Source organism: Petromyzon marinus, chromosome 38, assembly GCF_048934315.1.
Source record: "Petromyzon marinus isolate PM22_M1 ecotype Great Lakes invasive population chromosome 38, UKy_Petmar_22M1.pri1.0, whole genome shotgun sequence".
In the NCBI taxonomy this organism is placed as follows: Eukaryota; Metazoa; Chordata; class Hyperoartia; order Petromyzontiformes; family Petromyzontidae; genus Petromyzon; species Petromyzon marinus.
Window position 1 is genome coordinate 8,747,731 of NC_133704.1, and position 16,210 is coordinate 8,763,940.

The 16,210-nt window shown below is 47.7% G+C and overlaps 1 protein-coding gene across 2 annotated transcripts in view; it reads left to right on the forward strand.

Annotated features, from left to right (window-relative positions):
- FLOT2 (flotillin 2) overlaps positions 1-16,210 on the forward strand; it is a 33,247-nt gene that overhangs the window by 8,367 nt on the left and 8,670 nt on the right. The window contains exons 3-10 of one of the 2 annotated variants that reach the window (XM_032967695.2): positions 6,466-6,556; positions 11,737-11,860; positions 12,523-12,641; positions 13,258-13,371; positions 13,557-13,676; positions 13,777-13,991; positions 14,349-14,532; positions 15,963-16,112. In XM_032967695.2, coding sequence (XP_032823586.1) covers positions 6,466-6,556; positions 11,737-11,860; positions 12,523-12,641; positions 13,258-13,371; positions 13,557-13,676; positions 13,777-13,991; positions 14,349-14,532; positions 15,963-16,112 — 1,117 coding nt within the window. Of the gene's footprint in view, positions 1-6,465; positions 6,557-9,053; positions 9,145-11,736; positions 11,861-12,522; positions 12,642-13,257; positions 13,372-13,556; positions 13,677-13,776; positions 13,992-14,348; positions 14,533-15,962; positions 16,113-16,210 lie in introns of both variants that reach the window. The other variant, XM_032967693.2, reaches the window with a different exon arrangement.

A 16,210-nucleotide genomic window follows, 5' to 3' on the forward strand; every position in this document is an offset into this window, starting at 1 on the left:
AGGAAAAGAATTGGGCTCGTTGCCCCACTCTCAATGTGAGGACCGCTGAACCATAACAAGGAATTTAGTATGGGATGGGGAAGACAAGGGAAGAGGAACTAACAATCTGAAGTGATTGATGGGAAGAGAGGAGGGGAAGAAAGGGGATAGGGGGGGACTTCTAGAGATACTCTTAATGGCAGGCAATGTTGTAATTGCCATTGCATTTTGGAAAGTAATTCGCCACGCGGACACGCCGACTGCACTTTCAGCAAGAGGCACGCTTCTTGTTGCCTTGCAAGGATGCAAATGCAGCAGATGATGTAGACCATGGTAGAGCAGACTGTGGAAGGTGGTGGGTTTCAAATGCAGAGCAGTAAGGGGCAGCGGCCATTTGCAGAGAAAGCGCGTCATTAAAATCCCAGTAACAAAAAGTCAAGCCGCCTGGTGAGGAATGTGAGGTATTTGTTCATGTGACCAGAGCCAGCCAATCAGAATGCCACACATTTAATCTGGACTTTAAACCAGTGGTTGATTAATTGTTTTTAAACTGAACTTCACCAAATTTCTTATCAAACAAAAGCATAGCACAGGAGGATATGGGTGGGGTGGGATTATTTTCTTTCGAAAACAAATGCAGCAGCCGTTCTCACCGCCATGTGTGCACGTGTTCCTTAGCAGAGTTGTGTTGTTGCGGTTGATATCAGTGTGTACGCCTGTTGACATCTGTGGAGCGATGGCACAGATGTATACTGAGAAATCGACCCAGTATTCTGATTAGATTCCCGGCCACTACGAACATAAGTAGCGAGGGATAATTGAACTGGTCATGACACCCACCCCCCATTAACCTACCTGCAATGACCAACGTGGTGAAGTATGTTTTTTAAATCAAAACAACCTACATCGCTGAAAAATGTGGATTGGCCATCATCCAAAAGTACACTGAATATTATATAGAGCTATTATTCGCAAACAACATCACTTTAGCTTGCATACATTTTTGAATGTTATGATTAACATTGGATTGTTATTTTACCAAGGGTACAAAACCTCGTTTAGCGAGCATCCGTAAAGGCTTGCACTATCACATGATGATGTAATGATGAGGAGCCACAAGCACACAGCCATCTTTGCTTTCTAAGTTTACATTAATGGCGCGTGCACACGCACACACACACGCTGGGCACTCACTCCAGGCTGAATTTCTGTCGGGGGGAGTCCTGGCCAGGCTGGGAGACGTCCTCATCGCGGGCGAGTCATTTGTAGCGCGGTGCGCCAACAGCAACTACGCTCCTCCTCACGTGCACACATTAGCTCGCAGACGTGCACATGGCGGCGCGTACGGCTGCACGTACAGCAGTGTAATGTAGTGCATCCATTGGCCCTATCGGACCCTGGTGCGTCACGCAATGTTCTGGCTCCGCTAGCGAGAGCGCACAGAAAGCGAGGGCTTGTGAATGAGAGGTAGTCGTGAGTTACGTGGCGCAGAACATGGCTGCAAGCGAGGAATGGATGCAATTGTGTTCACAAGCGAGGGGCCTTGCCATGCGCCACTGTCTGGTCTCCGAGCTGTATTCTGGATCCTGTAAGATTTTTTTTTATCAGAAAGTGGCCTTGAAATTGAACAGTCATTTTCACCAGGTCGCATACTCGTGATTGTGTTTTCAGATTATTGGATTTCTCATGGTCCTAAATGGGGATGGATATTTTTAATTGATTGTTTTTTTTACGGGTTCTTCCTAAAATGTTGCTCGCAGGTTTTGTGTGCTGCTCGTTGTGTAGAACGCAATGGCCATCTGACCGGCAATGTTTCATTGCAGTACAGGAAGAAACGCACTTCCTAATGAAACAGTAGCTGGCGTGCTTCCCAGTGTTCTGAGGAATTGAATAGTTGAATTGTGGGTAGACTGTACAGGTCTGGCGGTGTACGGCACAGTTCAGGGAACAAAATAAAATTAGAATTGATGTGTAAAATTAGTCTGTAAATGCTAATGTGAATTTCCCATTGCCGATACAGAGTGAAGGGCTGTGGGATGGATGTAATGCATTTAATGTGGAAACAGAACCGTGCTCAGTGGACTGATTAATGCACACTTAGGCTCTCACAGACACGTCAGCTCCCTGCCCATAATTGCGGTTAGTCTCTGGAGTGCCCGTTTACCCCTTCATGACATCATGCCGATGTTAAACTCTCCACAGTACGCTTGCGAAGATGCGCGTATCTGCACTGTACGCTCTATATGGTTGCAGATTGACGCTTTATCGTCAGTTTAGTAAATATGCTCTATGTATGTGCGTTTATGTGTACACTGATGCTGCTTTGCGTGCACAAGGCGTGGTCACTTTTGACAACTGAATATTAACAAAACACAGGCATTGTTTTGCAACTCGTAGTTAAATACACGTTTATACGAATATATTTCATAATGATAAAACCATTTTCCCCACCCCTGCATATAAATATCGATACTCTAATGATACACGTGGAAGTGTCAGTATAACATGCTTATATTTTATTTACAATATATATTTGAAATGAACTTAAAAGCCTGTACACACTCCGCGCATGTGTGGTTCTAGTTTGGAGGCACGTTTTGGCCGTGAAATTTACTAGGATTATCTGAAGAAAAAGATGCTTTCTAATCAGGGCCACACGTCCACATACCTGTCAACCCATACGGTTCACCCATATTCTTTCACGGGTAAATTGAGTTTTCAGGTCCATACGGTGTACAGCTGTTTCAATACGGGCAAAAACATTTTTTTGTGTTTCTCCCTTGTGATGGGACTTTGTAGGATGAATGTTGAGATTTATAAGGGCACGGGGTGACCAATAAGGATTGAATTGGTCTGGAATAAGTAGGGCACTGATATGGTATGTGTCAACAAAACATCAAATCTGACGCCCTCTTAAAATCTGGACATGACTGGCTTACACTGACCAGTCCCCCGACCATACCGGTTCCTCTTTAGCACTTCATGCCTCTCATTGTCTTGACACACGTGTTCTTAGAAAACGGGAATCATTTGGCCAAACCCAGTTGATGCAGTATATGTGGCCATTTTGCAGTTTGTGTTGCATCTGATGGGTTCTATGAAAAAAAATTAAGTAACGTAATTGTGGAGTGTACTCGAGGCATCTTATTATTCATATTTAGGCTGTGGCCTGATATGCATTTTGTGATGGAAAGGATAAATGAATATAAGCATTTTGTATGGATTTGCCTTGCTTGCTTGCAAGGTTTCTTGTCATCGTCATTTGGCATGTACTCCAAAACGTTTAGTGTTTTCCCATTTCCTCCTAAAGCCATCTCCTTTGCACGTGCTCGCCGTCACCGCAGTGCGGGGTCACTTTTCCCGGAAATCCCAAGCGCGGCACAATCTCACGCAACTGCTTCTCGCACGCGAGCAACGATAACATTTTGATCGTATCTACAATGCCAGTCTTCAGAGATGCAAAAATGCGTCACGGACCACGCTTACGAAAATAACCAAGCGCGGTCCACATTCATTACGGATCCTTGTGAGGGTTTTGGCAGCCCCGTTGGGTTTCACCCTGAAGCTCGGACGCAGCAGCAAATGCGAACCACGCCACGTAAATTTGTAGAGGCCGGCGGCGTCAGATTTCACGGCGAGTGGAAATGTGGCGCGTTGGTTTGGGGTGCCACATAAAGGGCGGGTCAGCGAGCACGTGGAAACGAGGCCCTTTCGTCCCAGCATGTATGCACGACCCCCCCCTCATCCCTCTTGCCATCATCACCAGGCCGTTTTTTCCAGTTTTGTCCAGTTTTACCTGTTTCTCCGGGCCAAATTAAGTGTGTGGATGCTTTCTGCTGGGCTACAGCACATAATACCGTTTGGCTTTATAGAAATGGAGGGCCAACTGGGGGTACTCGGGTGGAGAATACAGCTCTCAGTACTGTATTATATTGCACAAGTGAGTTTTATTGATTTGGAAAGGCACCATGTTTCTGCCTTTTGTTATTTCCTTGGGCTCATTTGCACCTTAAATAATTCATATCCAATGATTTTCACCCTATTGGCTAAAATTTGTATCTATGCTTCGTTCCTTTGAAATATATTGGATTTAGTGATTTAATAAGGTGTGCCAGTTAACCTGTTGTCGAAGTTGTCAAAAGTAACGACGGCAAAAAACGCATCTTTTAGTGCTCATCTGTGCAGTTTCTGTAAGCGAGTTGGTCAAAATTATCCCGAGTGCCACCAGCCTCCATGGAACAACCACTTATGGTTCCAGATTTGCGTTGCAATCTCAACCACGTAGTGATCGTTTCACTGACGCTGGAGGAATACAAAAAGATGGCCCTGGCCTACATTCGAGCTCCGTTCTCGGGAGCTGTGCCACTCTGCCATCTGCACTATGCCCAGGGCACGGCGGGTGAACGTCGTAGATGTCGTTAAAGATGCGTGGGTTTCATATTCTTGGTTCTTTCGGTAAAGTCACGTAGAACCAAGAATATGAATCCCTGCAGTCACGAAAAGCTTTACATCAAAATGTATGCATGGGTTTATTGTAGCTTTCCTCGCAGTAAATATTAAACGAGGTAGCACCGCTTGCTGCACTTTCATACATAATTGGAGATTGTGAACTTTCTCACGCTCCCATGTCACAGTACAACATTATTTAAAGTTGCATTGTACCATTGTCCCCTTTTGCTTTTTCGCCTGTTTTGAGTGCATTAACCTCTGCTATTTCACATAAGAGTTTGTGTTTGTGTGTGTGCAGTGTCCACTGTGCTTGGCCATTGCTTTCATCAACTGCTCTTACCCCCTTCTATCTTTGACTCGGCCTGAACCAGGAGGGGGGGGGGGGTGAACGGAGTAGTTAAGTGAAACGAAAGCCTTAAAAATAACCCTCCTGTTATATATAAAAATTCATCCTGCCAAAAGTCATTGCTTCAAGGTAAATTCAGTTGTGTAACAGAAATTGTTATGTCATCTGAATGACACACTCCCTTCTCCCTCCTTCTAACATTCCTTGGCGGATGGGTCCATTGCTCCGTTGAATGGGGGGGGGGAGATCAATTGTCAGAACCACTCTTGTCCTCCCCCCTCCTTGTGCACTTGGCGCAGCTCAGTGTCGTCCATTCTCTGCTTGAGGTTTTGTTTGCAAGGAGAGCTCCATTTTGAGTGGGAGAGTCCAACAACAGCAAAAACACGGGGGGGGTGGGGGGTGACAGTACGTTAACCAATGTCCATAATTCATAGAGCTGTAGCAAAAGAACTAACGTCCGTTTAACACGTAGGCTTTCGCGACCAATATTATTCATAATAAAGGTGTTTGGGTTAGATCGCGTTATTGATAAATGTGTCGTAACCCTCCACCACCCGACACGGCCAATCAGCAAAAAAAGTGTCACGTTGACAAAAGACAACACACCAGTGGGCTAAAGTAGTGAACTAATTGCCTTTTGTCAACGTGACACTTTTTTGCTGATTGGCCGTGTCGGGTGGTGGAGGGTTACGACACATTTATAAATAACGCGATCTAACCCAAAAACCTTTATTATGAACAAATAACGTCCGTTGAGGCCATCATAATGGTCTTGTTATGTGCTTGAGTAGGATCCATGACCTAATTAAATGTTTTCTTCATTGCTTTAACCACACTTTTGAGCCTGGCACCTGGGCCCTCGTGCGCCTGCATCATGGCCCAATTTCTTGATTTCGGTTCGCCACCGGCCAACAAGAGAGCAGGAGGGCGAGCCCAAGCCGTGTGCACGAAGATGCGGTTCATACCTTCGGAGAGCATTTTTAAAAATAAAGATATCGAGGTCTGATTAGGTCATATTGGATCATATGGATTAAGATACCCACACCCACCTTCGGTGGTATTGTTCTGTCTGTAGGATAGGTGGCCGTAGAGTAATTAGGTCAATGAGCTGTCTGTGGAGTTCTTCGTATGTATTCGTGACTTTTCTCCGACCATTCTAGTTTTAAGTCAAGGAAGAGACGAGATTTACCCTTTTTAAAATTAATCTCGTGATGTAGCCTTCATAGATAAATCTTCTATATTTTGTGTTGTCAGCGCTATAGTTTTAGCATGGTTGGCTACGTATGGTGCGAAAGAAGTTCTACATGCATATATAGTCTTTAGACTGCTGTTACATCTGTTAGTGTTTTCATTCACTGTTACAGGCCCCCATCCAGCCTGCATAGAGAGCTTGTCATGGAGTCATGACTGATGCATTTGAGCAGGCATCAGCTTTCAGCTATGCTGCTTTTTCTCCGCAGTGAACCATTCGCTCAAATTAGCTCGGACACGGACATTTGGTACTCAGGCTCAACCATTTAGAGTCTCTTGGAGTACCCTGCCCTGTGCACAGGTCGTGAACATAACCCCATGCGTGGTCCACCTAGCCGCCTCGCTTGCTATTGGGCGCTTGCTGCTGTGCCCCCTGCATCTGATGCTCTCTCACTGTCCTTTCTCTCTGCGTCTCATCTTTCGCATGCTGGCTTGGGCAGACTGCCCCTGGAGCTGATGACGCTGAAGCCTCAGTGTGAGCACGTGGAGACGTCCGAGGGGGTGCCGCTGTATGTCACGGGGGTGGCACAGGTACTGAACCCGCTCGGCGGGGGAGGTGGCTGGAGGGGTGGGGGCGGCGGTTGTGCCACAACCGGGCTCGGCCCGCAGAATCTGATCGCCGAATCTCCCTTCCATTTTCGCCCGAGTGTAATCCATTTCACCCGCCCACGCAGGAAGGTGGCAGCACAACCAGATTCCCAAAGCCAGAGCAGTTAGTGTTTAATCATTAATTAATAATTTAAAGTCCTCTGTGGATCCACTGCTGGATGAAAGCCTCCCGATGTCTTCATGGTTATGAAACTTGTTTGACCATACTTCACCATGCTGGCCAATATGGATTAATAAACGTTGGGGGGTGGGGTAGGGGGGAGGTGGATAGTGAGTCATAACCAGTTCACATATCACTCACCACTGATTTTAATTATATTCAGGAATCGAACTGAGATCGATGGATTCACAGTACAGGGCACAGATGGTGATGCTAACTACTATATGCTGTAAAAATATAACTGTGAGAGCTGGATTTCGGAAATACAATTGAACGAATGTTTTAAAATAAGTTGACAAATAGGTAAGAAATTATAATAACAAGTTTGTCATGAAACATATAATTCAAGACACAAAAGTATGACGAGGATCAGCGATGCACCAAAAATTCACCAAATAATTTCACTTTTCCAAAGTATCAGGTGGTCTTTTGAGAGGCTGCATGTGAACTGACATGGAGAGCAGGTAATTCCGGTTATCCCTGCTAGGTATCACTAAAGGCCCAAGCCGCCATTTATCTCCTCTGATTGGCTTGCTAGTGGAAGTGGGTGTCGTCCTTTATTGTTTATCCATAATAGAGGTTTCTGTGGGTTAAATCGCGTAAATATGTGTCGTTAAACCCGCCACCACCCGACACAGCCAATTAGTATGGTTTGTCACGTAAACAGAACATGCCAATTCGTTACTAGTACAGCACACCGGTGTTGGAGAGCAAATCCACAACATTTACAATCTGAGTACAACGTTTCGCTAGTAATTGCAAGTATAGTTTTAATTGTAATTATTTGGGGAAACTTCGTAACTCTTTATCAGAAGCAACCTGGCCACAAATTAAAGGGCAACGAAGTGGCTTATGACGCTGAATTTATGGCAGCCAAATACTCTTAAACTTGTGTTTCTAAATGTGGGGGGGAAAAAACTGGAGGACCCGGAGAAAAATCCACATGACCACGGGGTGAGAACATGCAAACTTCAAATATACAGCACGCGTCGGGGTCGGGATCAAACCCACGACCTCCTGTATACCAGGCGAGGTCGTTAACATCTCGCCAACCCCAAAAGAGCAGCAGAGCTGGCATGAGCTGGTTTCACGGTCGCCTTGCTGTGCGCACGGCCGCCAAAAGGCATAGCCACCGTCGGCTTTTGCTCAAGTCGTGTACGTTATTTGCGAAACAGTCAGAGCAACCGTTTGAATAGTTAACATATACATTTTGATTTAAAGCTTTTGTGACTGCAGGGATTAATATTCTTGGTTCTTTCGGTAAAGTCATGTAGGTGCTTATGAAAACCACAGCAAGAAAGTTTTCTTGCTGTGGTTTTCACACCTGATGATGATTGCTTGTGTTGCAGGCGAAACGTCGTGAGAATTTTATTGTTTTATATTTTTCTTATTTTATTGTTTCCCTTATACATGACTATACCGAAAGAACCAAGAATATAGTTAACATATATTAATAGTTAATAGTGCCTATGGGTGTACTTGTATTATGTACCGCATTGTAATGTAAATATCGTTATTGTTGCTTCCCCGTAATTTATATTAAAATTACGGGTTGTTCAACAGAGGACTTGGAAAAACATAGTAACAATTGGTTGTTTTATTATTATTATTACTGAATAACTGTGAGCAGAAATGAGTGAACCAATAACGACCGAAAATGTTGACTTTAAATTACCTAGTTGGGATTACACATAGCAAACATCACATCCAACTATGAAAACCTGGTAAGACCCTCTTGAAAAAGTATAGAGACTGAGTGAGGCTTTTCTGGGTAAACTAGTGTCAATTTAATAACAAGTAACAATCATGGATTATATGACAGACTTTGAACCATTAAAGGTTGTTTCTGTTATAATTGTGTCTCAATTGTTCTTAAACAATATGCACATGGTAATAATACACAATGAAAAACATATATACTTACCACAATAAGGAATAAAAAAGTAAAAAACGCAAGGTCGGTAACTCACTCCCTGATCTGGCTGTGCTGTTCACCTCCGTCTGCAAGACTTTTGCATTCTCCCAACAGCCGCCCCCGCCTCTCCTTGAACCTCCCAACCTCCCTCCCAACGTGCCCCATCCCAATAAACCCCGGGCTATTCCCAGCGTCTGTCTCGTGGACTAACCCAGTAACGACTAACCGAGCTCCCCCGTCTCACCCGTCCACAGCAGGGCCACCCATCATGGACCGCGTGAAAGGTAGGTGGTGGTGGTGGTCGGTAGTGCTTCACCCGGAGGCTAACAGTTTTTGCTCCTCAGGATTTCTCTTGAAATCATGACTCTGAATCCACGCTGCGAGGATGTTGAGACGTCGGAGGGAGTGGCTTTGACAGTTACAGGCGTGGCCCAGGTGAGATGGGATGCAGTGTGCGTGCGTGTGTGCGTGCGTGAGCGGTGCCATCATGATTAGCGCTGGCACTGCGCTTCGAAACCAGCGACCCAAGTTCGATTGTCGCTCACGGCTAAGATCGGCGCCGAATGTATGGAGCCGGTTTTGGGCCTCCCCAAGGTCAATTTCACCCTTAAATAATAAATACCTACTGCGGTGTGTAGACATCAGCACTGGGGAGACAAAGGTGACCGGGCGTGGTGCTGGCCACCCACCCCCTCATGTGTTCCTTCATAAGTGTTCTCTCTAATAGTGTTAAGGCTATCTGAGGATCTATATCTTTTCTTTTTGGGCATCGTTTGGCATCATGGGCGCCCATGCCTCTCCTGATTTGTGGGGCTCAAGACTCCACCTTGAGGGGGGGGGGGGGTGGTTTTAGCTTTCCGGTGATGTGTTCATTGTCGAAATGTCAACTGCACTGTCGATCAAACACCAATTGGGCATAAATCTAAGTAACAAGTAATGTTAAAACATTTAATTTTGCACACTGTGGTCCTTTTTGGAAGTGAGCCACAGCAGTTAAACATACATTTTATATCGTACATTCACTACCCTGTTTTGTGAGTTTATGCCACACATTTAACGTCAAATATTAGGGGTATTACAGGGAAAAAAACCACGGTTTGTTTTAGACTTATCGTGCAGTCTTTGATAGCTAATAGCGTTGCTAGTATTACACATTGTGCAGCACTTACACTGCTGGTGTGTTGTTTTCATTGCGAGGCCATTCATATTGACTCATGGGGAGTCATCCATGTCCTTTGTACCTCGTGCCATATTTGACTACTCAAACATCCTCTCAATTTTCTAAGATAACAGCTGTGGACACCAGCCGATGCTGCACGGGTGATTTAATCCTTTTAGGGAGCCAGCATATTCATGGTTCTCACACTGCACTACAATCCCGGGCCACCCGAGTTTAAATCCTGACCGTGGTGCACAAATAGAAGCAAAGCAAGCAGAACCTGAAGCTTACCTGTGCAGCCAACCTAACAATTACTATAAGCTTTCCGAGGTAGTTTGCTTCTATTTTAAACACCTGGCGTGCTGTTTGTCCATTTGTCCAACTAAATTATAAGAGCCTTTCCGAAGGCCTGAATACAAACACCCTACATACAATAGAGTCAGTAGTATCTGCACACAATGGGGGTGGGGGGAAGAAGAGGACATCAGTGGGGGTGACGGGCGAGGTACGAAGCGTTGAGAAGCCCTCCACGGGAGCTAAAATAAGGCGGCCACAGGTCGCCGAAATTCTAGAAACATAAAAATAGTACCGTCTGTTCTCCTATAACGCGGTAGTTGCGTTCTTGAATAACACCGTGTTATGGAAAAATCGCGTTAGAATATATAATATGGGGTAAAGCACAGGCCATGATAGCACGTGAGATGCGTACACTGGCTGAACAAAGACTGAGGCACGTGGGTAGCATCTAGAAGCATCCAGCAGCATCCCGCCTTGTTCGATGCTACGCCGAGCCAGCCGTTATAACCTCTTATTCCTAGTCGCGTGACATAGCGCTGTTCACTCAGTCGTGTTATATCCAATTCGCATCCACGTTCTCAAAAAGTGTGTTGCCTAATACATTAATCGCATTATATCCAATTCGCGTTATGAAAACCACACGCGTTATCGGAGAACGGACTGCATCTGAGGCATTGGATAGACAAAGGTGACCACGTATGCATTGTGCTAGGTCACATGACCTACTTGTGTGCCATACCAGCCCTTACCCCGAGCAGAGGGGGTTTGTGTGTGGCTATGCTGGGTGTTTAGTCGCTTGTTCACCCACTCTGTGTGTATGGATTTCACGGCAGGTTGAGTCGGCTCGGCAGCAGGTGTTCATACGGCACGTGGATACAACAGGAGTCCGGCCGAACTCTCCATATTTAGAAGGAACACCACTTTCTCTCACAAACGGGGGGGTGGGCGTGGTGGCTGTGTTGGCCATTGTGAATGCCGCACACCGTCTGCATGAAAACGTGGAGTCAACATTTCCGCTTTGCTCACGAACGTTGGAATAGGTTTAGCGTTTCTCCTGTGGTTAAACATGGTCACGTGAATCTGTGCTCTGTGGAACATTTGCCATTGATTCTGCTGATCCTCGTCACAGATTTGTAACAAAATTCTGTTGCGCACATGTGCAGGTGTGGATGTGGGGAGTTTTAGAATAATACAATTGGTGGAAAGGTTGATGTTAGATAATATTACACCTAGGCCTCACCATGGTTTGCTCATTCTTAAATGAGTACCTAGTGTGGTTTTATAATTCGCAGAACCAGGGAGATGAAGACTGGTGTTGGCCACACAACCCGTTGTGCCATGCTGGCCTTAGTAGGTGCTTGCTTAACTCTACCATCCAGCAGTCTTTATGGGTAAATGGGGAATGTTGGTTGATGTTGATAAATATGAATGATTATATGTGTTTGTGCTTCGACGAGTGGACCTATGCGCGCCCGTGTTTGTGTGTGTGTGTACACACGTGTATGTGTTTGTGTGTATGCATGGGTATGTGTGTGTGTGTATGCTTGCGTGTGCGTGTTGCTTGTATCCAGGTCAAAGTCATGACAGACAAGGACCTCCTGGCTGTGGCCTGTGAGCAGTTTCTGGGTCGCACGGTGGATGAGATCAAGAGCGTTGTTCTGCAGACCCTGGAGGGCCACCTCCGATCCATCCTCGGTGCGCAGCAGCTGCCTTGCGTCTCCGTGTGTTGCGCGATCTACGCTGTGTGGTCGCATGCAGGATTTTTGGGTTGCAACATCGCAATCCAAAAAGCAAATATCTCTTTTCTTAGAAGCCAAAATATGTCTGAGCATATATATGCCATATGTATGCTGTGTGTCAGGATGGTCCCAGACTTGCTGGATGACTGTCCTCTGGGGGGAGGGGAATCAGCTGACTTGCTCCTGCTTGGATATTCTTCGAGGCTGAGCATCTGAAGGGCGCCGCTGTGGCGAGGTGTTAACTACCTCGCCTGGTTTGCAGGAGGTCGTGGGTTCGATCCTGACCCTGACGCCTGCTGCTGCATATTTGGAGTTTCTATTTTCTCCCCTTGGTCGTGTGGATTTTTCTCCGGGTTCTCCGGTTTTTCCCTTTCACATTTAGAATAATTCCTTTTGAGTATTTGGCGGCTATACATTTCCACGCGATAAGCCATGTCGTTGAGCTTATTTGTTTGTGTCCAGGTCGCTTCTGAAAAAGCGAAATTGCTCGGGTGGGCCTTACCTGGTATTTTCATAGGGTACAAAACCCTACGTTCTGCGTCGTTGGGCGAGTGTTGGCATCGCGTGTCGTGTATTGCGCTGGCGAGCGCGAGGTGACGGCGGTGCGTGCTTTCGCAGGAACCCTGACCGTGGAAGCTGTGTACCAGGACCGGGACCAGTTCGCGCAGCTTGTGCGGGAGGTGGCCTCGCCTGACGTGGGCCGCATGGGGATTGAAATCCTCAGCTTCACCATCAAGGTGCATGCGTAGGCGAGGGCACTTTACGGCCATGTGCTTCAGAGCACCGAGCCAGTGCTGCCATGAGCTTGGGTTTAAAAATCCAGGATTATAAGCATCATACATGGATCAAGGTTCGATCCTAATTTGTTTAATTGGCCTGACCACCAGAAATTCCGTATTGCTGCCATTCTGTACATAAAGCTTGCATTTCCCATCTTTTTGCTTATGTTTTTACGTGTATACTTACATGTGCTGTATGTGTTGATGTGATTGAAGTGCTGAGCTACAATAAACGTTATACAACCTATTTAACAGGCCCAACTGCTGATGAGACCCATAAGGTCAACGCGAGTTCAGAGTTTCCTGCTCGTCCCAATAACTCCTGTAAAGCACTACTAAGCCTGATTTTCAATTGTAATTATGAGTCTCAGTCCATTCAACAATGTGATATTTGTTTTCATTGGACTAATTGGAGGTGAACGGTTATAGGATTAGAACTTATTTCAATGAAGCCTGAGATAAATGCCTCGCAGATTGTGGCCTAATGTTTTCGTATAACCGTGCTCATGTGACATCCCACTCGGACTCTTATGCGAGCGGTCTTCTCATGCCATTTTGTCTCGGTGCTCGGCAGGACGTTTATGACAAGGTGGAATACCTGGCCTCCCTGGGCAAGACGCAGGCGGCGCTGGTGAAACGAGACGCCGAAATTGGTGTGGCCCAGGCCGAGAGAGACGCAGGCATCCGGGTGAGAGCCCTGACTCCCTCCTGGCAAACACGAGCCGCGTCGCATCCGCTCGCTCGACGCTGTCCTGGCCCATTTGTCACACGTACAGAACTGTCCTGTCTCCGTTGTTCCGAAACATGATGCTGCGCAGGTTCATGTTTCTATCTGAGCACAACCGCTGCGACTCCCTTCACCTCCACTCACAGGAGGCCGAGTGCAAGAAGAACATGATGGACGTCAAGTTCAACGCCGACACGAAAATCGCCAACTCCAAGCGAGAATACGAGATGCAGAAAGCCTTTTTCAACCAGGAGAGTCAAACCAAGGTGGGTGGGGAGCGGTGCAGCCCGCCTACATTGGTATGTGATGGTTCACAAAGGCCCTCTCACATCCTTTTCGTGCTTGCCTGTGCGTCCGCTCACTCAGAAAGCCGAGGCGCAGCTGGCGTACGAGCTGCAGGCCGCCAAGGAGCAGCAGAAGATCCGGCAGGAGGAATGCCAGATAGAGGTGGTGCAGCGGCGCAAGCAGATCGACGTGGAGGAGCGCGAGATCCAGCGCACGGAGCGCGAGCTCATCGCCACCGTGCGCTGCCCCGCGCAGGCTGAGGCTTTCCGCGTGCAGCAAATCGCCGAGGGAGACAAGTACGAGTGCCACCGCGCCCGCGGCTGGACCGGGGTCGGAGGGATTCGCACGGTCACCACGCACCGCGATCTCGTTATAGCGAAGGGATTTGCACGGCCAAACCGTGCACTGCGTTCTTGTCGTAGTGGAGGGATTCGCACGGCCAAACCGCCCACCGCGTTCTTGTCGTAGTGGAGGGATTCGCACGGCCAAACCGCCCACCGCGTTCTTATCGTGGTGGAGGGATTCGCACGGCCAAACCACACACCGCGTTCAGGTCGTGAGAAATCAAGGTAACGCTTGATCAAGCACGGCGCGTTTTCCCCGCTCTCACCGCCTCTCCCACTTCTTCCCTCTGCCCGTTTCGAACCGAGCAGGATCAAGCGCGTTCTGGCTGCCCAGGCCGACGCTGAGAGGATCAAGAAGATCGGCGATGCAGAGGCGGCCGCCATTGAAGCCATCGGGCGGGCAGAGGCAGAGGAGATGCGGCTGAAGGCCGAGGCCTACAAGCAGTACGGCAAAGCCGCCATCATCTCCATGGTGCTCGATGCCCTGCCCAAGGTAGGCGCCCTGTGGACGGCGTACGCTCACACCACTCTGCCGCGCGTCAATGACAACAAAACGCCTCTCGGGAGCAGCCGACACGTTTACAGGCAGCTGATATTCTGGGCTGGGCCTCTTCTTCGAGGCAGAGCGAGAAATAAACGTGATTGTGGGGAATTTACCATTTGTAGATAAACATGAGCCAGAAACTAGATAGAAAAAGAGCAGACCTTTTGGGATCTTTGGGAAAAGGGCGGGGGGGGGGGCATCTTGGCAGGCAGGTTTGCGACTCCTTGTTTTGCTTTTCGAATTATTTTTCAAGACACACAAGCACGGGCCAGTGCATTTGCATGGGACACATGGCCGCGGTGGAGGGTGGGTCAGGGGCGGGAGGCGCGACTAACGTCAGCGTGGACGCAACAAACCGACCTCGACACTTACGATGCGGGTGATGTCATCGCGCAGATGTGCACGGTGACGTCACCATTGCGTGCCAGCCAGCCAGCAAAACTTAAAAAAATCAACATAGTTTTTCAGAGTACTTTTCCTTATTACTCTAGTTTAAGTAACTTGTGTGTTGGAGGAAAGCGGAGCGCTTAGGGAAAAACACTTGGAAGCCCTCGAACGTACCGCCTGTCAGAAACCCGCTTCCTGCACTGCCTTGTGCAGGCGACAGTGCTTTGTCCCGCAGGCTTGGGCGTCCCACTCTTACTCTTATTATCGTGGCTTTTGCTAGAACCGGAGAGTCACCACTGTTCACTCCTCTGTGTGATCCACTAACCCAACCTGCTAGTCGTCGTGTCAATAAAGGGATGACATCAGAGCGCCCACCACTCCCAGTCACAGGGCCAGGAGAGAGAGCGGCGATCCAGCATTCATCACTGAAGTGGGAGGTGAGGCACGCTCGTCTTGCCTTCGCCCGCCTCGTCGCTGAGAGCATGGGGTGTTTTTAGTCCAGGTCTCAGCTTCGAATAAGGTCTCAAATTTAACACGTAGGTCTTCACAGCCAACATTGTCGTCGTTCATTCTGACTTCCTGGGTTCTGTCCTGAAGATGCTTGGCACTGTGTCGGGTGAGGCGTCATATCCGATTGATAAATTTGGTTGTGAGAATCGTTCTTCAATCTTCCGGTGAGCTAGAACAAAAATAATCGGCTCGTTAAATGCTTGTACACGTGACAATTGCATTTGTTTTTGGCTTTATCGAGTGGCGGAGGATTTCACGACGTAGATTTTTTTAAATGAATCAAGTTCTCAAATGGAGAAGTTGATCTCGGCCAACAATTTGCGTGTGTGCAAATGCAGTGCTTGCGTGTGTGCGTGTATGTGTGCATACGTACATACATGCATACGCGAGCGTGTGAAAGCATGTCCAGCACTTGAGTTGTGGTGCGTTTCCGTGTCTACACGTGCGTGATCGCGATGCGTGCCCGCCCGCCCTTGGATTAGATCGCAGCGGAGGTGGCGGCGCCGCTGCAGAAGATCGATGAGATTGTGATCCTGAGCGGAGAGGGAAACCGCACCACGACGGAGGTGACGCGGCTGCTGGCGGAGCTTCCTACCACCGTGCAGGCCCTCACCGGCGTCGACCTCAGCAAGGTAAGGCTGAGTGGCGACCACGTCATGCGACACGTGGTGATATACATTTGGTGATAAAAAGTATATGATACAGCTTACGATGCGATGCAGCATGGTGG